The sequence below is a fragment of the Tachyglossus aculeatus genome, chromosome 7 (assembly GCF_015852505.1).
Source record: "Tachyglossus aculeatus isolate mTacAcu1 chromosome 7, mTacAcu1.pri, whole genome shotgun sequence".
Classification (NCBI taxonomy): Eukaryota; Metazoa; Chordata; class Mammalia; order Monotremata; family Tachyglossidae; genus Tachyglossus; species Tachyglossus aculeatus.
In genome coordinates, this window is record NC_052072.1 from 19,655,380 (window position 1) to 19,679,008 (window position 23,629).

Sequence of the window (23,629 nt, forward strand, 5' to 3'; positions counted from 1 at the left end):
CCAATTTGTACTTCCCAAGCGCTTAGTACAGTGCTTTGCACACAGTAAGTGCTAAATAAATACAATTGATTGATTTATTGAATGAGTCGGGGAGGGAAGGGAAGCAGAGGAAAAGGGGGGTTTAGTCTTGGAAGGCCTCCTGGAGGAGGTGAGCTTTTAGAGAAGCAGCGTGGCTCAGTGGAAAGAGCACGGGCTTTGGAGTCAGAGGTCATGGGTTCAAATCCCAGCTCTGCCACTTAGCTGTGTGACTTTGGGCAAGTCACTTAACTTCTCTGGGCCTCAGTTACCTCATCTGTAAAATGGGGATTAAGACTGTGAGCCCCCCGTGGGACAACCTGATCACCTTGTAACCTCCCCAGCGCTTAGAACAGTGCTTTGCACATAGTAAGCGCTTAATAAATGCCAATATTATTATTGGTATTTCAGTAGGGCTTTGAAAGGGGGAAGTTTGATTGGCAGTTTTGAGGAGGGAGGGCATTCCAGGCCAGAGGTAAAATGTGGGCCATTGGTCGACGGCGGTACAGGCAAGAACGAGGCACAGTGAGAAGGCTAGCACCAGAAGAGCAGAGTGTGTAGGTTGTGATGCAGAAGGAGAGAAGGGAGGTGAGGTGAGAAGGGGTAAGGTGGTGGAGAGCTTTGAAGACAATAGTGAGGGGTTTTTGTTTGATGAGGAGGTTGATAAGCAACCACTGGAGATTTTTGAGGAGGGGGTCACATGCCCAGAACGTTTCTGTAGAAAGATAATCTGGGCAGCAGAATGAAGTATAGACTGAAGTGGAGAGAGACAGGAGGATGGGAGATCAGAAAGGAGGCTGATGCAGTAATTCAGTCGAGATAGGATGAATGATTGTACTAAGGTGGTAGCGGTTTGGATGGAGAAGAAAGGGCGGATCTTGGCGATGTTTTCAAGGTGAGACCAGCAGGATTTAGTGACGGATTGGATGTGTGGGATGAATGAGAGAGCAGAGTCGAGGATGACACCAAGGTTGCGGGCTTGCGAGATGGGAGGGATGGTAGTGCCGTCCAGACTGATGGGAAAGTCATGGAGAGGGCAGGGTTTGGGAGGGAAGATAAGGAGCTCAGTCTTGGACATGTTGAGATTTAGGTGGCGGGCGGACATCCAGGTAGAGATGCCCTAAAGGCAGGAGGAGATGTGAGCCTGGAGGGAGGGAGAGAGAACATGGGAGGAGATAGAGATTTGGGTATCATCCCCCGTAGAGGTGATAGTCGAAGCCATGGGAGCGAATGATAAAAGGGTGGATCATTTTGACTGTGTTTGAATCACGAAGAACTGAATTAAGAACAGTAAAGCAGGACATTTTTCCATTATGGGATGGGGTGAGATTCTTAGGCACATATCAAGGATCAAATATTTTCCTTTTCTAGCCTTATCTTCAGGATTCTGACTGACACTACTGGAAGGATCTAAGAAGCTAAGGTGTGCATTTTTTTTAATGGTACTTGTTAAGTGTTTGCTATGAGCCAGGCACTATTATAAGCGCTAGGGAAGATAAAAGATAATCAAGTTGGACGTAATCCACATCCCACATGGGGCTCACAGTCTTAATCTGCATTTTACAGATGAGGTAACTGAGGCACAGAGAATTTAAGTGACTTGCCCAAGGTCACACAGCAGACAAGTGGCGCAACAGGGATTAGAACCCAGGTCCTTCTGACATCCAGGCCTGTGCTCTTTCCACTAGGCCATGCTGCTTCTCGTGTATTCATACCGTATTTGTGAGACTACTTTTTGGGTTTCAATGCTGCTTCTCAAATTTTCCTTAAAAACTATTCAAGTATTGGAAAATTCAGAAAATCTGAAAGTAAACATGGAGAAACATGAGGGGCATGAACTATGGAGGAACACGAAAGGAGACTTGAAAGGACATTGGTTAAAATAAGTAGACAGGAAAATGAATTTAATAAACACAAATTTTAACTGAAGCACTTTCATATTTGAGGGAGGGCAATGATCAGAGGATGGGGAAGAAGCAGACCAAAGCAGAATCAAGACCATTTCAAACTTGACTATAAGGCAAGGAAAGATTCCAGAAGGCAGTGGGCAGGTTTAACTTTGGAGGAAAGGACATTTAAAGTTTTGATTGGAAGTGCAGTGTTGTTGGGAAAGAGATCACTAAGACAAGATTGACTAGCTAAAATGGTTTATTAAGAGAGCAGAAATCCTAGCCGGAATGAACTTTTGACTTACTCTGAGAAGCAGCGTGGCTTCGTGGTTAGAGCACGGGCCTGGGAATCAGAAGGTCATGGATTCTAATCCCGGCTCTGCCACATGTCCGCTGTGTGACCTTGGGCAAGTCGCTTCACTTCTCTGGTCCTCAGTTACCTCATCTGTAAAATGGAGATTAAGAGTGTGAACCCTATGTGGGACAGGGACTGTGTCCAAGCTGATTACCTTGTATCTACCCCAGAGTTTAGAAGAGTGCTTAGCACATAGTAAGTGCTTAACAAATACCATAATTATTAACACAGAGAAACCCAAACTATCAATGGATGCGAAGAGCAAAACTGGTAGGACCAATCTGCACCCAGATAGAAGGGTCAGGATGGTAACCAGGGTCAGGATGGTAACAGCCCATTGTTGGGTAGGGACTGTCTCTATATGTTGCTAACTTGTTTTTCCCAAGCGCTTAGTACAGAGCTTTGCACACAGTAAGTGCTCAATAAATACTATTGAGTGAATGAATGAATAACCAGCCACTTCCACCTATAATTGATAATGACTGATAATGATGACAGAGAGACATGCTTTCTTCTACTGATTGTGAGCCCCATTTAATAATAATAATAATAATGTTGGTATTTGTTAAGTGCTTACTATGTGCCAAGCACTGTTCTAAGCACTGGGGTGGATACAAGGTAATCAGGTTGTCCCACATGGGGCTCACAGTCTTCATCCCCATTTTACAGATGAGGGAACTGAGGCCCAGAGAAGTTAAGTGACTTGCCCAAAGTCACACAGCTGACAAGTGGCAGGGCCAAGATTTGAACCCACGACCTCTGACTCCAAAGCCCGGGCTCTTTTCACTGAGCCATGTTTGGGTGGGGGACTGTGTCCAACCTGATTATCTTCTATCTACTCCAGTACTTAGTACAGTGCCTGGCCTGTATGCTTAACAAGTACCATTAAAAAAAAAAGGAGGTTACAACACTCGTCTTTCCATGTGAAAAAAGTTCATGTCTTTGAAATATGGAAGGCCATTTCTTGCAGAAATTGACACTAAGCCCCTACTCCACTAGTCTTAAGAAAACGGGGCATGTTATCAGCACACTACAATCATTAACAGTCTTTGCTGAGTAGCTACTGTGTGTGTGTGTGTGTGTCTACCCTAGTTATTTAGCGGCATACAACAGAATTCAAAGACACAGCCCCTGTCCCTGAGGAGGCTTACAATCTAATGGCCCAACAGACAATAGGTAAAAGGAAGAAGCAAAGACACAAGTGATAGAATGGTTATTAAATAAGTAGATGAAAAGATGCGTATGAACAGATAACACATTCACAAAGCTCCTTTTAAAACCACAGCATCACCAGTGGTATTTATTGAGTGCTTACTATGTACAGAGCACCACTAAGCACTTGGGAGAGTACAATGCAGCAGAGCTGGTAGATATGTACCCCCCACAGTTATACAATATGAAGCTGTGCTAATGTTCCAGGGAGATAATTCCTGCGGATTTCATATATCATACAGTACTTCTTAAAAATTGCTATAAAAGATAAACGTGGCACCCTTTGCCGAGGCTACACAGCAAGATAGCATACTGAAAAAAGGAATGAATGAAATGCTGTTGGGATGTGTCACGTGGAGAATTCTGTTGCCCTCTTGGGGATTTAGTCATGAATTAAGCATAATGCATAAGGACATTTTGAACAGACCCTTCCTTCACCCTGTCTCCAGTCCACACTAAACTACTGCTGCCTGGATCATTTTTCTGAAAAACTGTTCGATCCATATCTTCCCACTCCTCAAACACCTCCAGTGGTTGCCCACCCACCTCTGCATCAAACAGAAATTCCTTACCATCAGCTTTACAGCACTCAATCAGTTCTCTCCTTCCTACTTTACTTTGCTGATCTCCTAAAAAACCTAACCCACATACTCCATTCCTGTAGCACCAACCTACCTCAATCTCTTCTCTCTCTCCCCAACCCCTTAAGTCCTCCCTCTGGCCTGGCACTCCCCATTTCCTCACAGCTAACAGACAACCTCCCTCTGGCATGGGAATCCCTCCCTCTTTAAATCATTCATTTATTTGATTGTATTTATTGAGTGCTTACTGTGTGCAGAGCCCTGTATTAAGGGCTTGGAAAGTACAATTCAGCAATAGAGACAATCCCTGCCCACACCGAGCTTTCAGTCTAGAAGGCGGGGCAGACAACAAAACAAATAAACAGGCATCGTTCATTCACTCATTCATTCAATCGTATTTATTGAGTGCTCACTGTGTGCAGAGCACTGTACTAAGCACTTGGAAAGTACAAGTTGGCAATATATAGAGACGGTCCCTACCCAACAGCAGGCTCACAGTCTAGAACGGGCAACAATAAAAATAAGTAGAATTATAGATAGTTACACATCAAAGCAAGCAAACAGGCATCAATATAAGTAAATACAATTATAGATATATGTATATATACCCAAGTGCTGTGGGGAGAGGGGGGTAATAATAATAATAATGATGGCATTTAAGCGCTTACTATGCACAAAGCACTGTTCTAAGCACTGGAGAGGATACAAGGTGATCAGGTTGTCCCATGTGGGGCTCACAGTTTTCATCCCCATTTTACAGATGAGGTCACTGAGGCCCAGAGAAGTGAAGTGACTTGCCCAAGGTCACGCAGCTGACAATTGGTGGAGCCGGGATTTGAACCCATGACCTCTGACTCCCAAGCCCGGGCTCTTTCCATTGAGCCACGCTACGAGGGCGAGTTGGGGCAACGCAGAGCGGAGGGGGAGCTGAGGAAAAGGGGGGCTTAGTCTGGGAAGCAGAGAAGCAGCATGGCTCAGTGGAAAGAGCCCGGGCTTTGGAGTCAGAGGTCGTGGGTTCAAATCCCGGCTCTGCCAATAGCCAGCTGTGTGACTTTGGGCAAGTCACTTCACTTCTCTGGGCCTCAGTTACCTCATCTGTAAAATGGAGATTAAGACTGTGAGCCCCCCGTGGGCCAACCTGATCACCTTGTAACCTCCCCAGCGCTTAGAACAGTGCTTTGCACATAGTAAGCACTTAATAAATGCTATCATTATTAAGAGGTGGGCCTTCAGTAGGGCTATCTAACAGGCCACCATACGCTCCACCTTCAAAACTCTCCTGAAATCCCATCTTCTCCAAGAGGTCTTCCCTGACCGACCTCTTCTACCCTTCCCTCTGTGTTGGCTGTACACTCAGATATGTACCCTTTATGCATTTTTTATTTACCTCACTCTCTGCCTCACAGCACTTAGGTACATAATCTTACCCTCTGCTGTGGGGCAGAGAGTGAGGTAAATAGAAATATTTTAAAGTGTCTCTAGTCTGTAAGCAGTGATCACGTCTACCATTTGTATTGTACTTTCCTAAGCGCTCAGTGCTCTGCATGCAGAAAGAGCTCAAAAAATACCATTGATTGAGTAGAAAGCAAAAGTGAGAAGTTCCAGGCTCTCTAAGCATCAAACATGTCAACACAAAGGACAACTTTCGTTTGCGTTCAAAGTATTCCCATTTGTGGGTCATACAATGGCCTTTTCAGCCCCACCCACGCTTCCAGACCTGAGGATCATTTGTGGGATGGAGAAGTGTCAGGAAAGAGTCACCGATGTTAGGAGGTAGATACAAATTATGAGAAAGCTGAACTTTGCAAAATGAGTGAACATATGTCATGTAAATAGACAATCAATGTTGGTGGATCAGAAAATGCCAAGACCCATATCAAAAGACAAGTCCTTCAACGCATGATTGGCCTGGGAAAATTTAAAATTTTAGTTATTGAGTCCTCTTCTAACTTTTCAGCTATTTCAGTACCACAGAGCAATACTACGTCAAATAAGATCATGCACAATTAAACCTATTTTTGCAGGACACAGGAGACCACCTCAGTAGTGCTGAATTTAAGAAATCTTCAGTGCAATGTGACTTTACACATGCCCTATCCTGCCCTGGATACCCTGAATCCCACCGGTTAACCGAAAATAGGGTCAAAGTCATTATGTGACTATTTTCAAAAGCAAAAGATTCAGGCGACGCCCCATTTACGGTATTATTAAATTACCAACCAACCAATGGGACGGTCACCGACTGAGTTATTTGAGAGGAGAGACCGAACTAGATTGTCAACAAATTTGGAAGCAAAATCGGGGAAGGGAAGGCATTTAAAAGGAGAGAAGGCTGTTAACATTACGTTGTTTGTTGGAAAATATTGGGAGAAATATGCTGATAATTATATATGCAGATAATATGCTGAAATATGTTGATATGGGACGAGTCTTCAATCACATAAGAGGTCAAAGTTGGATAGGAATAGAAGTCAAGAAGGAATGAACGTTTTCATCTTTCGTATTAAGAGCGGGGAAGAATGAAACTACAAGCAAAAACTAGAGTGTCCGTGGGAAAAAAACCCCACAAAGCAAACCGGAATAACTAATACTAATAAGTGTAATTATGGTGTTAAGCGCTTACTATGTGCCAGGCGCTGTACTAAGTGCTGGAGTGGATACAAGCAAATCGGGTTGGACACAGTCCCTATTCCATGTGGGGCTCACAGTCTCAATTCCCAATTCTCAATTCTCAATTCAATTGAGAAGCAGCATGGCTCAGTGAAAAGAGCCAGGGCTTTGGAGTCAGAGGTCATGGGTTCAAATCCCAGCTCTGCCAATTGTCAGCTGTGTGACCTTGGGCAAGTCACTTTACTTCTCTGGGCCTCAGTTACCACATCTGTAAAATGGGGATTAAGACTGTGAGCCCCCTGTGGGACAACCTGATCACCTTGTAACCTCCCCAGTGCTTAGAACAGTGCTTGGCACAGAGTAAGCGCTTAATAAATGTCATTATTATTATTATTATTAATTATTATAATTCCCATTTTACAGATGAGGTGACTGAGGCCCAGAGAAGTGATGTGACTTTCCCAAGGTCCCACAACAGACAACTGGCCGAGCCGGGATCCAGGTTATCCCCTATCCTGCTGGACTACAGGATAAACCCCAGGTACAGAGGTACATAGCGTGACTTGGTGGGAAAAGCCCGGGCTTGGGAGTCAGAGGTCATGGGTTCTAATCCCGGCTCCGCAACTTGTCAGCTGTGTGACTTTGGGCAAGTCACTTCACTTCTCTGGGCCTCAGTTTCCTCATTTGTAAAATGGGGATGAAGACCGTGAGCCCCACGTGGGACAACCTCGGTTATCTTGTATACTATGTGCTTGGCACATAGTAAGCCCTGAACAAATACCAACATTATTATTATTGCAGTGGCAATATCCAGGGAGACTAAAACTCAGGCGCAAGATGGGTTTGAAAAAGATGACTTGTGGGAGTAATTGAAACCGTTGAAAGTTTGGAATTCTTAACGGCATCAAATTAGAGGGGGGGGGGGATCTGGCGGGCTGGGCCCCCTCCAGACCCAACAGGAACCCCCTCCCCACCCCAACAAGGCCCCGCCCGCCCACCCCCTCGTTTCCCGGCCCGCCCCACCCTAGGGGGAGGGCCAAGAAAGCCGGGATTCTTGGCCGGGGAAGTCACACCAATACGATGCAGGGGGAGATGCAGACGGAGTGACCCCTTCCCCAGTTCCTGGTGTCCTGCCTCAGTTTCCCCAGGGAGGCTGATGGTCTGAGATTCCAGGAGTGGTCGGTGGGAACCGGTCCCGGCCCCCTCCCCTCTTCTTCCTCCTCCTCCTCGTCGTCGTCGTCACCCCCTTTTCCTCCTTCCCCCGTTTTGACTCAACCTCCCCCCGGCCCGGCCCCGCCCCGCCCCCGGCCCGGCCCCCCCCTCCATCTCCCCGGAGCCGGTAAGTCCGCTGCCCACGCTCGCTCTGCCGGGGGTCAGGGGGTCGGGGGTCTCCGGGGCTGCGGGTTTCGGGGACTCCGTTGCCCGGGGATTCGGCGGAGGCGGGCCCGGGTCCCGCCCAGTCGGTTCCCCCTGCGCAGGGCATGGTCAGGGACCGAGGCAGGAGAGCAAGGATGCTGGGATAGAAGCCGTGGGCTTCTTCCTCCTCCTTTTCTCTTCTTCTCTTCCTCTTTTTCCTTCCTCCTCCTTCCCACTGCATCTCTTTCGCATCCTCCCTTTGGTTTTCCCCTGTCTTACACTTCTTTCTCCCTTGTGTCCTTCCCCATTTACTAGTTCTTCCCTCCCTTTCTCCCCTCCTCCCCACTCTTGCTTCTCCTCCTCCCTCCCTCTTTCTTTTCCCTGCCCTCCTTCTCCCTCTCTTTCCTGCTCCTTCCCTTTTCCTTTCCCTGCCTACATCCTCCCTCTTCCCTCTCTTCCCTGCTCCTCCCCTTTTCCTTTCCCTGCCCACATCCTCCCTCTTTCCTCTCTTCCCTGCTCTCCCTCCCTCTTTCTTTTCCCTGCCCTCTTTCTCCCTCTCTTCCCTGCTCTTCCCCGTTTCCTCTCCCCGCCCTTCTCCTCCCCCCCCTTGCCTTCTCCTCCCTTTTTCCTTTCCCTGCCCTCTTTCCTTTCCCTGTCCTCCTCCTCCCCCCCACCCCTCTCCTTCCTCTCTCCTCGCCTCCCCTTCTCCCCCCTTCCTCAGTTCCCTCCTCCCTCCTCCGGGACCAGACGGAAACTCTGATGGGGCGTCCTGGAGTAGCTACTGTCCTGTGACCCTCCCAGGCCAAAGTTCACTCGCCCCCCCGTCCCTGGTGTGTAGGTGTGCCCGCATGATCATGCCCCTGTTTCCACGCCAGCTGTCCCCTCCCTGGAACAGCTGGGGCTCATTTTAATCGAGAAGCAGCTGCAGGAAAGGTAAGAGACTGGCAGTCCGCTGTTGAGTTGGCTGAGACAGGATCCGGTCCCCTTCCCCCCACTGCTCCCGCAGCCTGGGACAGTTGGCCTGGGACAGCCACCCTCTCTGTCTAGTGGTCAAGGTGGTCCAGCCCCTCCACCCTACCCTCACTGGAGGCTCTGGGAGGCCTCTGCCCACCTCTGGCATACTGGCACTGTTTGGCCCCCCTCCTTGTCCACCCGGCTCCCAGCCCCTTTCTTCATTCGCCCCCTCTGTGTCCTCCCATCCTGGCTAGCCAAGAAACTTTTCTCCCCCGGTCCTCCCAGCCCGGGGGTGGGGGGGACAAAGGAAGCCTTGTGTTTGGGGAGGGATGGGGGAGCTGATGAGGGGACTAAGTGGAGCTTTGAGACCAGCCAGGGGCAGAGGGGCAGGCCTGGAGTGCCGGTGGGGGAGGGCGGAGAGTCGAAACCCTCCCCCAGAGGGTGAAGGAAAAGCCAGAGGCCCTCCCTTCCTGATCTGGGACACCCCAATAAATTTGTCCCTCTCTAAACCTGTTTGCTGTGCAAGCGCCTTCCGCTTAACGAAGCTTGGGAAATGACCCAACCGCAGTGAGTCAGGTGCCGCACGCAGACTTCCTGGGGCCCGGCCTGTTCTGGGGGAGCGGGGCCTGGCTAGCAGTGCAGGACGGACCCCTGGGAAACTGAGGCCTGTAGCGAGCGGGGTGAGGGGCCGGTGGGGGCAGGGGACCGATCTGTACCCATTTCACATCACCAGGGGCCGGAGCGGGCGAGGAGGCTGGATCAGCGTGGTCTCTCCACCTGCCAGCCGTCGGGACCCCCTCCGCAAGAAGCACCTCCTCACTCCCCACGCCCGCCTCGGCCTCCCCCATGGCAGATCCCACTTCTCAGACCTCAGCCCAGAGCCTCTTTGAGAACTTTCTGCAGGCTCAGTGCTGCCCGGATGTGCTGAGTAGCTTCCAGGCCCTGTGTGGGCAGCTGGGGCTGGACCCTGGAGGGCAGCTGCCAGGCTACCATAAGCTCAAAGCAAAGCTCAATTTCTGGAGTGCCAAGAACCTCTTGGACAAGCTGGACAAGCGGGCAGGGCAGCCCGCCTACAGCCAGGGTCAAACCTGCACAAGTACCAAGGTGACTAGGGGGCGAGTCCTGGTGGAGGGGCATCTTTTGGGGCGAGGGGCACGGAGAAGGCCTGGAGGCACAGTGAGGTAGAGGAGAGGGTGCTGGGGAGAGTGAGCAGAGCTGGCCCTGGCCCCGTGCCCCGCTAGCCCCCTTCCCCCTTGGCTATGGCAGTGCCTGGTGGTGGGTGCAGGGCCCTGTGGACTGAGGGCAGCCGTGGAGCTGGCACTGCTGGGGGCTCACGTGGTGCTGGTGGAGAAACGGCACGACTTCAGCCGTCACAACGTACTACACCTGTGGCCCTTCACCATTCATGACCTGCGGGCTCTGGGTGCCAAGTCATTCTACAGACGCTTCTGCACTGGCACGTTGGACCACATCAGTGAGTGGGCACCGGAGCTAAGGAGGGTGGGCATGGGGACCACATCAGTGACCGGGCACTGAGGAGCCATAGTGGAGCCTGGAGTTGGGGTCGTGGGTGCCCGGAGCTGGCTGGGGGCGGGGAGGAGGGGGAGGGAAGTCTCTGGTTGGGAGGGGTGGGTTGCAGCCACAGACCTGCTCCCCCTGCCCACCCCCACCCCCCGCCGCTCCCCAAAGGCATCCGACAGTTGCAGCTGCTCCTGCTGAAGGTGGCCCTCCTTCTGGGCGTTGAGCTGCACATGGGCGTCAGGTTCAACGGCCTGCGCCCCCCAACCCACTCAGGTCAGTGCATCTTCCCTGTGGTCCCCACGCCCCACGGGTCGGTGACCTTCCCCTCCCCTCCTCCTGATCAGTGTCCCTCCCATTAGCATTGCCCCACCTAGACCACGGCCACCCCAGGGGCTCTGTCCATCCCACTCCGGGAGTGGACCGCCCTCCGTCTCCAGCTGTCGGGATGCCTTTCCTACCAGGGAGTGGCTGGAAGGCAGAATTCCAGTCCGACGTCCCCAGCACGCTGGCCCGGTACGAGTTTGATGTCCTCATCTCAGCAGCTGGGGGCAAGTTCGTCCCTCAGGGTGAGTGACCCTGTGCTCTCCCTCCCCCTCCTTCCTCCCAGTGCCCACAATCTAGATCCCTCTCTAGCTTTCTTCACACCCCCAACATTTGCCCCACCCCACCCATGCCACCTCCACCTGGTTTTGTAGGATAAGGGCAGGAGAATGGGGTAGTTTTGGTTCAGGGCCAAATGGGGAAAGGACAGAAGGAGAGTGTGGTCAATCATCCTCTTGTTCCCACCATTCCCTTAGCAGCCCCCACTCCAGTGTCCCTTCTCCCAGTAGACTGTAAGCTCGTTGTGGGCAGGGAATGTGTCTGTTGTTGTATTCTACTTTCCCATGAGCTTAGTCCAGTGTTCTGCACACAGTAAGGGCTCAATAAATATGAATGAAAGGCCTCCAGATTATCTGCTTTTCCTGGTGCCTCTGGTGCCCACAACAATTCAGCCGGAGTTGGCTGGATACCAGGAGGCTGCTCCCTTCCACGCTTTCTGTTTCACCCGGTCTGCCGTTGAGATAGTGTCAGAGTGGCCTGGGGCAAGGCAACTCTTGGCTCTGACCATCACTGACCACCTGCCCTGGAGTGGCTCCTTGGGCATAGAAAAAGCCCAGGCCCTGACCGTCACTGCTCACTAGCCCTGGAGTGGCCCCTCAGGTGCAAGCTAAGCCCAGACTCTGATCATTACTGCCCACCTTCCCCAAAGCAGCTGTTCGGCGAAGGAAAAGCCCGGGCTCTGACCCTCAGTGCCTGCTTGCCCAAAGTGGCCCCTGGGGTACAGGGAAAGCCCGGGCTCTGATCCGTACTGTCTATCTGCCCCAGGGTGGCCCCTCGGGAACCGGCAAAGCCCAGGGCATCCCGGGCTCTGATGGTTACTGCCCACCTGCCCCAGGGCCACCCTCGGGAGCCGGCCCCAGGAATATGCTGACTTAGGTGGCCCCCACGGCCTTCAGGTTTCACACGGCGGGAGACGCGGGGCAAGCTGGCCATCGGCATCACGGCCAACTTCGTGAACAGGCGCACGGCTGAAGAGACGCGGGTTCCCGAGATCAGCGGCGTCGCCCAGATCTACAATCAGAACTTCTTCCGGAACCTACTCCAGGACACCGGTCAGTGTTGCCCCTTACCAGGGCGTCCTCCTCGGAGCCCCGCGGGGTCTGGGCCACAGAAGGACCTCAGGCCAGCGGCCTGGTCCCTCTATGCACCCCTCTCCTCTTACCCCACACCCTTCCCCTGAGTTGAGGCCTCCTTGGGCCAGTGGGATGAACAGTGGGACTCTGAGGGCCTGCCCAGAAGGACAAGGCCCAGACCCTCTGAGACACTTCATGCCCAGAGTAACCACCATTCATTCATTCATTCAATTGTATTTATTGAACGCTTACTGTGTGCAGGGCGCTTAAGGCCAGGGAAACCACTGGGCAGTGGACCTTGGACTGGCTGAGTCTTCTTTTTTACTTTCAATGGTATTCGTTAAGCACTTACTGTGTGCCAAGCACTGTACTAAGCACTGGGGTAGATACAAAATAATCGGTTTGAACACAGTCCGTGCTCATTCATTCATTCATTCAATCATATTTATTGAGCACTTACTGTGTGCAGAGCACTATACTAAGCGCTTGGAGTTTCTAGACTGTGAGCCCGCTGTTGGGTAGGGACCGTCTCTATATGTTGCCAACTTGTACTTCCCAAGCGCTTAGTACAGTGCTCTGCACACAGGAAGCGCTCAATAAATCCGATTGATTGAGAGTAGAGAAGCAGCGTGGCTCAGTGGAAAGAGCACAGGCTTTGGAGTCAGAGGTCATGGGTTCAAATCCCGGCTCCGCCAATTGTCAGCTGTGTGACTTTGGGCAGGTCACTTAACTTCTCTGGGCCTCAGTTCCCTCATCTGTAAAATGGGGATTAAGACTGTGAGCCCCCCGTGAGACAACCTGATCACCTGGTAACCTCCCCAGCGCTTAGAACAGGGCTTTGCACATAGTAAGCGCTTAATAAATGCCGTCATTATTATTATCATTACAATTCGGCAACACATAGATGAGGTACCTGAGGCAGAGAGAAGTTAAGTGCCTCACACATCAGATGAGTGGAGGACCCGGGATTAGAACCCAGGTCCTCTGACATCCAGGCCTGTGCTCTTTCCACTAGACCACGCTGCTTCTCAGACCCTCCCTCCTGGGGACCGGCCCAGGAAGGCCCAAGGCCCCGTGGGGACGAGGGGAAGGGCCCGGAGCAAGATGCTCCCTCCACCCCTTTCCCCAGCTCCAGCCCCGAGCCGCTTCTCCCCACCCCCCTGCCACTTTGGGTAGTAGATGTAGAGCCCGGGCCTTGGAAGGTCTTGGGTTCTAATTCCAGCTCCGCCACGTGTCTGTGGTGTGGCTTTGGGTAAGTCACTTCGCTTCTCTGTGCCTCAGTTACCTCAGCTGTAAAATGGGGCTGTGAGCCCTGTGCGGGACAGGGACTGTGTCCGACCTGATTTGCCGTTTCCACCCCAGTACTTAGTACGGTGCCCGGCACCTAGTGAGCGCTTAACAAGGACCGTCATTTCCGTTTCAGGCATTGAGCTGGAGAACATCGTGTACTACAAGGATGACACCCATTACTTCGTGATGACGGCCAAGAAGCAGAGCCTGCTGCGACGGGGGGTTCTGCGCCAGGTTTGGGGGGGAGCCTGCTGTGATTGGGGGACTGCTGGGTTGTGAGGGTCCAGGCTGGGCTGGGAAGGCGGGAGGAGGGTAGCAGTGAGAGCCTGGGGGTCTTGGCCGGCCCCCAATTCCGCCCCCCCAGCCCCTCTTCCAGTCCTCCCCCTCCTCCCCAGGACTGGCCCGAGACCGAGAAGCTGCTGGATGCGGCCAACTTGGTCCCCGAGGCCCTGCGCCGTTTTGCCCTTGACGCCGCCACCTTTGCCACCGAAAACCAGCTGGGAGAGCTGGAGTTCGCCCTCGACGGCCGCGGCCTTCCGGACGTCGCCGCCTTCGACTTCACGGGCATGATGCGGGCAGAGAGCGCCGCCCGTGTGCAGGAGCGGCACGGGGTCCGCCTGCTGCTGGGGCTGGTGGGGGACTGCCTGGTGGAGGTGGGCATCGTCAGGGGCTCCTGCGGGAGGGGAAGGGGGATTCCCGGGCCTGGCGGGGGGATGCTCCCGGGAGTACCGCTTTGATGCGGGGCAGGATGGGGGATTCTTCCGGCTCTTAGGACCTAGAGCCTAGGGGACCGTGACTAGAGAGTGGGGCTGGAGCGGGCTCGTGAATAGACAGTGAGGAGGTCCAGGGGGGTTCGATGCCAGCGCCTGACCAGCCCTTCTGGCCTGTCCCTAGCCTTTCTGGCCCCTAGGCACAGGCGTGGCCCGAGGATTCCTGGCAGCCATGGATGCGGCTTGGATGGTGAAACGCTGGGCCAGTGGCGCCGGGCCCCTGGAAGTGCTGGCTGAGCGGTGAGGAGCGGGCAGAGGACGGGGCGCTGAAGCGGGCGGCGGGCAGCCACAGGGAGAGCCTGATCCCTCCGTGCCCACCGCAACCCATCGCTTAGAACAAGTGCTTTGCAATCAATCAGTCGTATTTATTGAGCACTTAGTGTGTGCAGAGCACTGTACTAAGCGCTTAGGAAGTACAAGTTGGCAACATAGTAAGCGCTTAACAAATGCCATCATTATTATTACCCACCCCCTCCAAGAACCCCACTCTCTGGCTCTCAATCAATCAGTGGTATTTATTGTTAACTATAGGTGGAGCATTGTACTAAACACTTGAGAGAGTACACTCAATATCGGCGGTATTTATTCATTTATTCAATCGTATTTAGTGAGCGCTTACAGTGTGCAGAGCACCGTACTAAGCGCTTGGAAAGTACAATTTGGCAGTAGATAGACAGTCCCTACCCAGCAACGGGCTCACAGTCTAGAAGGGGGAGACAGATAACAAAACAAGACGGGTGTCAGTACCATCAAAATAGATAAACAGAATTATAGATATATACACATCATTAATAAATGAGTGCTTACTGTAGGCAGAGCACTATACTAAGCACTCAGGAGAGCATTCATTCAATCATATTTATTGAGCGCAGAGCACTATACTAAGCGCTTGGGAAGCACAATTCGGCAACAGATAGAGACAATCCCTATCCAACAACGGGCTCACAGTCTAGAATGGGGAGACAGACAACAAAACAAGACAGGTGTCAATACCATCAAAATAGATAAATAGAATTATAGATCATCACCATCAATCATCATCAATCGTATTTATTGAGCGCTTACTGTGTGCAGAGCACTGTACTAAGCGCTTGGGAAGTACAAGTTGGCAACATATAGAGACAGTCCCTACCCAGCAGTGGGCTCACAGTCTAAAAGGGGGAGACAGAGAACAAAACCAAACATACTAACAAAATAAAATAAATAGAATAGATATGTACAAGTAAAATAAATAAATAAATAAATAAATAGAGTAATAAATATGTACAAACATATACACATATATACAGGTGCTGTGGGGAAGGGAAGGAGGAAAGATGGGGGGATGGAGAGGGGGACATATATATATATATATACATATATATATATATATAGACATATAGACATATATATATATAGACATACATATATAGACATATATAGATATAGACATATATAGATATATACACATCATTAATAAATGAGTGGTTACTGTAGACAGAGCCCTATACTAAGTACTCGGGAGAGTATTCATTCATTCAATCATATTTATTGAGTGCAGAGCACTGTACTAAGTGCTTGGAAAGTACAATTCGGCAACAGATAGAGACAATCCTTACCCAACAACGGGCTCACAGTCTAGAAGGGGGGATACACTGGATCAGTGGTGTTTGAGTGCTTACTGTTGGCAGAACACTTTACTAAACCCTTGGGAGAGTACAATCAATCGGTGGTATTTATCGCTCACTTACTGTATGCAGAGCAGAGCATTGTACTAAATGCTTGGGGAAAGTACAATACAATAAGAGTTGGTAGAAGGATCTTACAGTCTAGAGGAGGGGGTCAGCCATTAAAATAATTTCATTCATTCAGTCAGTCAGTCATATTTATTGAGCAGAGTCCATGTCCCACTTGGAGCTCACAGCCTTAATCCCCATTTTGCAGATGAGGTAACTGAGGCAAAGACAGCTGAAGTGACTTTCATTCATTCATTCAGTCATATTTATTGAGCATTTACTGTGCGCAGAGCACTGTACTAAGCGCTTGGTAAGTACAAGTCGGCAACATATAGAGACGGTCCCTACCCAACAACGGTCTCACAGTGCTATGTCACGTTTGCAAAAGAGAACAATTTCTTGTGATTCGTACATAACATTACAGAACTGCAAATACAATATAAAAACCTAAACAGAAAAATGTCTCCTGCCAAGAAGAGACGGTCCCCACCCCACAGCGGGCTCACAGTCTAGAAGGGGGAGACAGACAACAAAACAAAACATGTGGACAGGTGTCAAGTCGTCAGAATAAGTAGAAGTAAAGCTAGATGCACATTATTAACAAAATCAATAGAATGGTAAATATAAAATCAATTACAGATCTGTACATAGGTGCTGTGGGGTTGAGGGTGGGGTGATTCTCAAATGCTTATAGGGCACAGATCCAAATGCATAGGAGATGTGGTAGGAGAGAGGAGTGATTAGTCAGGGAAGACCTCTTGGAAATGTCCGGCTCTCTGTTTCCTCCTCCTCCTTTCCCCTCCCATCGATCCAGTCCAAGACTGTCCCCACCTAAGGCTCTTTCCCGCTGTCCTCCCTCGACCCTCTCTCCTCCCCTGACTCTACCGTCCTCCCCACCAGGGAGAGCGTGTACCAGCTCCTATCGCAGACGTCGCCGGATAACATGCACCGGACCGTGGCCCAGTACAGCTTGGATCCCGTCTCCCGCTACCCTTCCCTGAATCCCCGGGCCGTGGCACCCCACCAGGTTTTTTCCCGTGTCCCCCTTGACCCCATCTGTTCTTCCAGGCAGAAGCCTACAGGGTGGGGGATTTTCTGGCCAGGGCCCAGCCCCCCCAGCAGCCCGGCATTTGGTGACCCTGATCCCTGTGGGGCAGTGCCACAGGAGCCAGACCAAAGCCCCTCCAGCCTGAACAACCAGGCTGGGGGAGTGACAGGGGGTGGGTGTCTGGCCCAGCCCAAACCCAGTGGGAATTTGGGGCTCAGTAGGCAGTGGAATCAGCCCCTGAACTTGGGGGCTCAGCGTGGCTCAGTGGAAAGAGCACGGGCTTTGGAGCCAGAGGTCATGGGTTCAAATCCCGGCTCTGCCAACTGTCAGCTGTGTGACTTTGGGCAAGTCACTTCACTTCTCTGGGCCTCAGTTCCCTCATCTGGAAAATGGGGTTAGGACTGTGAGCCCCACGTGGGACAACCTGATCACCTTGTAACCTCCCCAGCACTTAGTACAGTGCTTTGCACATAGTAAACGCTTAACAAATACCATCATCATTATTATTATTATTTGAATCCTCTCCCGTTCTCCTGTCCAGACTCAATCAATCAATCAATCGTATTTATTGAGCTCTTACTGTGTGCAGAGCACTGTACTAAGCGCTTAGGAAGTACAAGTTGGCAACATACAGAGACAGTCCCTACCCAACAGTGGGCTCACAGTCTAGAAGAGGGAGACAGAGAACAGAACCAAACATATTAACAAAATAAAATAAATACAATAGATAAGTACAAGTAAAATAAATAGAGTAATGAATATGTACAAACATATATACATACATACAGGTGCTGTGGGGAAGGGAAGGAGGTAAGACGGGGGGGATGGAGAGGGGAACGAGGGGGAGAGGAAGGAGGGGGCTCAGTCTGGGAAGGCCTCCCGGAGGAGGTGAGCTCTCAGTAGGGCCTTAGCTCTCAGTAGGGCCTCAGCTCTCAGTAGGGCCTCCTCTTCCTTGTCCACCCCTGCCCTGGCTGCTTCCCTCAGCCTGTGTCTCCCCACTCAGCCTGTCCTTCCCCTCAGCCCGTCCCTTCCCTCATCCTATCCAATAATCCGTCCACTCTTCCCTGTAGTGGGAGTGGCAGTCAGGGAGGCCGGGTGGGACGGAGGGAGGAAGGAGGTCAGGGGCCAAACGGATCTTTCGCAGGTGCGGCATCTATATGACATGGGGCAGGAGGAGCTGGAGCCGAGTGGGGGTGACGTGCCCGATTCCAGAGAGCCCCCCGACCAGGGTGAGGTCCCCCTTGTCCCCTCGCTCCCCACTTCCTCCCCAGCCCCCTAAATGGGGCCGCCTCAGGACCTGGCCACCTCCTTTCTCCCCTAGGGCTGGCAGTCACCCCGAAGGAGCTGCTGCGCTGGTGCCAGGAGCAGACGGCCGGATACCCGGGAGTGCAGGTCACCGACCTCTCGTCGTCCTGGGCTGACGGGCGGGCCCTGGCAGCCCTGGTACACCGAATGCGGCCGGACCTGCTGTAAGCGATGGAGGGGGCAGGGAGGAAGCCCAGTGCACAGGGAGGGAAACAGATGGAACCCGGGGCCTTGGGAGGATGTGGGTGAGATAAGTGGGGGGCCCTGGAAGAGAACCGTGGGTAGGAGGGTGGCCAGGTTTGGGCTGGGGATGACTCCTCCAATAACCCCGCCTCGAACGTCCCCTGCCCACTCCCAGGCTCTGCTCATCCAAGCCTCAGAGTTGGGGGGTCTGATTCCAGAGGGTGGGAGCGGAGGGAGGATTGGTTCAGTCATCCCCTCCCTTCCTCCTTTCTCCAGGGACTTCTCGGCTCTGGAGGGGCACCCGGCCCTGGAGACCACGGCGCGGGTGCTCCAGCTGGCAGAGCAGGAGCTGGGTATCGCGCCCGTCCTGACTGCGTCAGAGCTGGTGGCTATGACGGATCAGCTAGGCCTTGTGGCCTACCTGAGCCACTTCTATATGGCTTTCAGCAGGGCCACCCGTCCCCCAGGTGAGGCGGAGAAGAGGAGGCCAGGGCAGGACCGGGGGCTGGGGTTGGGGCCAGCCGGTGTGTATCGCTGGCCACGTGTCCGGCCTGTGCCTTTGGTGCCAGGCTGATAATCTGCGTTTCAGGCCCAGCCCAAAGCGCCGTCTCCCCCAGGATCCCCAGTGCCATCCTGTTCCTCAGCAAACTGCAGAGGACGCTGCAGAGGAACCGCTCCCAGGTTGTGTGTGTTTGTGCACTCTTGGGTGTGTGGCGGTGGGGGGTAGAAATCAAGGCAGCCAAGTCTGAGGAGGGGTTGATGGGAATGGGGCTAGGAGGGCTCTGAGGGGACCAGCGGGGAGATGGACCCCTCAAGAAGAAGTGGGGGGACAGTGGGGCAGGAGGGGGGCAGGGCCTGAAGGCAGCTGCTTTGTTATTTCAGGGGAAGGAAGAGGATGGAGGTGGCAAGAAACCTCGGTTAGAGGTGATTTTAAAGGGAGGGGCACCATTCTCCCTCTTTCCTCTTCCCCCTTCATTCCCATCTCCTCCCCACTCCTAACCATCCCTTCCCACTCCCTCTCCTCAGCCCATCCTCTTCCCCCTCCTCCAGTCCGTCTGAACTGTTCTCATCTGCCATCTCTCTCTCTCTCTGTGTCTCTGTCTCTCTCTCTCCCCCCAAGGCTCCTGCAGCCAGCCCCACCAGTCTGCCCACCGGTTTGAGTGCCGCTGCCCTCCCCACCGAGCCTGAGCCTGGGTGTCTTCCCACCCTGGAGCCGGCCCTGCCGGAGCCCCCAGGTCACCCGGCCGCGGCCGACCGTGAGGTGAGAGTGCCGCTGTCCCGGAGGAGCGGGAGGCAAACCTGACACGGGGAGCAGGGGACTGATTTTCCTGGGTCTGGGGGACTTCCGCCTCGGGAGCAGGGGACCCACCTCTGAATCCCAGCCTCCAGCAGATGCCATCTGACCTGGGCCCTCCCCTTGCTCTCCCCTCCTTTTCCTCCTGCTCCTCCTCAGCCTGGGGAAGGAGCACTGTGCTCCTTGTGCGGGGGGCACCTGTACATCCTGGAGCAGCTCCGAGCCGACGGCCGCTTCTTCCACAGCAACTGCTTTCGCTGCCACTTCTGTGAGGCCAAGCTGAGGCCTGGCAACTACGGCCAGGACCCCCGGGACGGTGAGGACGGCAAGGGGGGCTCCCAGTCAAGTGCCTAGGGTGCTGAAGGAGTGACCGACCAGCCACGCTCCCAGAACCCTCAGGGCCCAGATCGGGGGAGGGTGGTTGGGGGACTGGACAGGGGCCCTGGGCTGGAACCTCGGTCAGAGTAGGGGAGTCTGCTGTGGTGGCTGGGGAACAGCGATGGCCACTCTAATCTGCCCCCAGGCCACTTCTACTGCTCCTTGCACCTTCCTCCGGCCGGCAGTGATGTCCCCACTGGGGAGCAGGTGAGCACGGCGGGCAAACACGGTGGGTGACAACTAGGGTTCTAGAGAGGCTAGCGGGCGGATGTAGGGCCTGACTTCTGCCCTGGCATCAACTTTGATTTGGACAGGAGCCCCCTGAGGAGGGGGAGACGACGGAGTCCCTAGCCCCAGCTTCGCCACCCGCAGAGGCGGGCGATGTCCCCGACGGCCCGGTTTGCCCCCCACTCCGGCGGATCAGACTCTCCAGCCTCGAGCGCAGGCAGCTCTCCTCACTGAACTTTGGCCCCAAGTCGCAGAATGACATCCCCGCGGCCCCGTGCCCCGGGGTCCCGCCCCCCAAGCCTCCCCGCAGCATCGTGGTCGAATCCCGCCACGCTCTGGAGCGCAGCTTTGGGGGCTGGGGGGTGCCCAGCCTGGGAATGCCCGGCTTGGGTCTGCCAGGTAATGTAGCACTGCCCAGACGGATCTGTGTCCAGTCCAGCGGGGAGGAAGGGAGGGATGGAGGGAAAGGTGAGCTCTCTCGAGTCAGATGGATCTGGGTCTTGCCCCCACAGGGCAAGAGGATGACAAGGACCACGAGGAGGAGGAGGAGGAGGAAGAAGAGGAGGAGGAGGAGGATCTCTGTGGGGATGTGGAGCAGGTGAAGAAGGAACTGCACCCCTGGACCAGTAGTGACTAATGACCGTCCCCAAACCCAACCTGGAACTAGCCACTGAGTCTGGTCCCCTTGGACTCTCTGAATCCTTTTTTGCTAGTCCAGAAAGTTCAAGGAGGACTGGATCAATTTCATGCTGAGTGGTCCACAGTGGCTCACTAGAGGGAATGTGGGGGTTGGGAGGTGTCCCATCCGAACCATCGGGTTGCCGTCCAGGAAGGCAACCATTGCACGCTTCCTCCCCAGCACGGGTCCTGGGCAGGCAGGTGGGCTGGCCCTTCTTTTGAGCTGTCCGGTTGCCCACAGGGCCTGTTGACCGCGGCTGGGAGTTCAGACCCACAGAGGCGGTACCCCACTTGGCAGCGGACACTGATTCGTAGGGCCCTGGAGGAGCAGAGGAAGAGGTTCTCCCAAGCTCAGGTGAGGCTAAGGGTGGAGGGCTGGGGTGGACAGGGGCAGGGAGGGGGGCTCAGGGCCTTGGACTAGAGCAGGATGGAGGTGAGTGGTAGGGGAAGGTGCCCTTTGCTGGCAGGATCGCTGCTCTCGCCTGCTCGAACCTGACAGGTCACAAATGTCCCCACCCTTCTCCTCTCCTATCCTCCGGCACCCCATTTCTCAGGCCATCCAGAGGCGCCTGGATGAGATAGAAAATACCGTGCGGGAGTTGGAGGCGAAAGGTGTGATGCAGGAGTTGGCACTGAGGAAGCAGGAGTGTGAGTAAAAGCCAAAGGGCCAGGCCTCTACCTGGGTCCAGGTGTGTCCTGGGGTGAGCGTGATCATTGACACATCTTTCTCATTCAACCCCCAACTATTACTAAATCCTGTTTGCTCAACCTTCACAACATCACTAGAATCTGCCCTTTCCTCTCTCTCCGAACTGCTGCCAAAACCTTTCTCACCCACATCCTGGCTTTGGCCTGGCACTCCTTACCCACTCCTGCCTGCCGGAAGTTCAGTCTCCCCACCTTCAAAGCCTTACGAAAAGCACAGGAAAAGCAGTGCGGCCTTGTGGTTAGAGCACAGACCCGGAAGTCAGAAGCTCCTGGGTTTTAATCCCGGCTCTGCCACTTGCTCGCGATCACGAAGCAGACAAGCCACTTCACTTCTCTGTGCCTCAGTTACTTCATCTGTAAAATGGGGACTAAGACGAGTCCCATGTGGAACATTCATTCATTCATTCAATCGTATTTATTGAGCGCTTACTGTGTGCAGAGCACTGGACTAAGCGCTTGGGAAGTACAAGTCGGTAATATATAGAGACGGTCCCTACCCAACAACGGGCTCACAGTCTAGAAGGGAACATGGACCGTGTCCAACCTGATTACCTTGTATCTATCCTGGCACTTAGAACAGTCCATGGCACGTAGTAAGTGCTTAGCAAATACCCTAAAAAATAAAAAAAGCACATCCCCTCCAAGAGTCCTTCCCTGACTAAGCCCTCATTTCCTCTTTTCTCATTCCCTTCTGCATCACCCTTGCATGAGGATTTTCCCTCCCTCAGCCCCATAGCACTTGTGTAGATAGTTATAATTTAATGCGAGTCATCCCCTCTCCACTATAAGCTCGCTGTGGGCAGAGAACAGGTCTACCCACTCTGTTATATTGTACTCTCCGAAGCGGAGTGCTCTGCACACCTTAAGTGCTCATAAATATGATTAATTGAGCACAGGGAGAACTTGACCTGTGGAGGTACCCTGCCCTCACCTCCCCCGGACCCCCTGTCCTGTGCCCCTCCCCGGCTGAACTCCCGGCCCTGTGTCCTGCAGTGCCAAACTCCTCGGAGGCACAGAAGATGCCGGGGGTGGAGGAGCTGTTGCACCTGGTGCAGAGAAAGAACAAGCTGTTGGCAGAAGAGGCAGACCTCATGATCACGTAAGCCCTAGGGTCACGGGGGTGGGGTGGGGGGGCCTGGGCAGGGGTGAGCTGTCCCCCCGGGGGCTTCTTCACACCGTTTCGACCCACAGGGTGAAGGAGCTGCGCCTGGAAGAGGAGCAGTGCCAGCTGGACCAGGAGCTGCGAATCCACATGAAGCGAGAAGGCGAGTATCGGGGTGGATGGGATGGGATTGGCTCCCTCTGTTCCCCCAACATCAGCCCCACGGCGCTTTTGTACGTAGCCGTAATTTCTATTAACGCCTGCCTCTCCTTCTAGACTGTTAGCTCCTTGCGGGCAGGGAATGTGTCAACTCTATGATAGTGTTGTCTCCTAAGTGCTTCGTACAGTGCTCGGCCCATAGTAAGCGCTCAACAGACACCATTGTTTGGTTGATGGGGGCGGGGGGGGGGGGTCTATGTCAGCTGCCTCCTCCCTGCCTCACCCTCCCCCCCGCCCTCCCCTCACAGAGGCCCTCAAGACGGACGCTGAGCGACAGGCGGAGAAGCAGATACTGCAGCGGCTGCTGGACGTGGTGAACCAGCGCAACGCCCTGATCTGTTTCCGGGAGGAGTGCCGGCTGAGCGAGCTGCCCCCGGCGGGGGCCGGGGGCCGGAGCTAGGCCTTCCTCGTCCGGAGCCTCGGCCCCTGGAACCATTTCCACCCGGGGTCGGCGTGGCGTCTACAATAAAGAGGCTTCTGCTGGAGCGGAGGCCTGCTGTGAGTCGTGTAGGCGGGGACCCCCTCTCTCAGGGAGGCGGCGCGGG

At 53.6% G+C, this 23,629-nt stretch overlaps 1 protein-coding gene across 1 annotated transcript; it reads left to right on the top strand.

Moving 5' to 3' along the window:
• The first annotated feature begins 7,963 nt into the window (after nt 1-7,963).
• Nucleotides 7,964-23,554, top strand: MICAL1 (microtubule associated monooxygenase, calponin and LIM domain containing 1). The gene is made up of 26 exons (XM_038749516.1): nt 7,964-8,001; nt 8,857-8,951; nt 9,706-10,076; nt 10,239-10,446; nt 10,662-10,766; nt 10,955-11,059; nt 11,990-12,145; nt 13,590-13,690; nt 13,852-14,109; nt 14,351-14,466; nt 16,842-16,968; nt 18,134-18,218; nt 18,311-18,458; nt 18,754-18,944; nt 19,067-19,158; nt 19,360-19,401; nt 19,598-19,738; nt 19,931-20,087; nt 20,295-20,356; nt 20,464-20,776; nt 20,890-20,975; nt 21,297-21,410; nt 21,610-21,703; nt 22,757-22,862; nt 22,955-23,028; nt 23,333-23,554. Exons 3-26 carry the CDS (start codon nt 9,819-9,821, stop codon nt 23,482-23,484), a joined length of 3,291 nt encoding a protein of 1,096 aa, XP_038605444.1. The 5' UTR covers nt 7,964-8,001; nt 8,857-8,951; nt 9,706-9,818; the 3' UTR covers nt 23,485-23,554.
• Nucleotides 23,555-23,629: the final 75 nt, after the last annotated feature.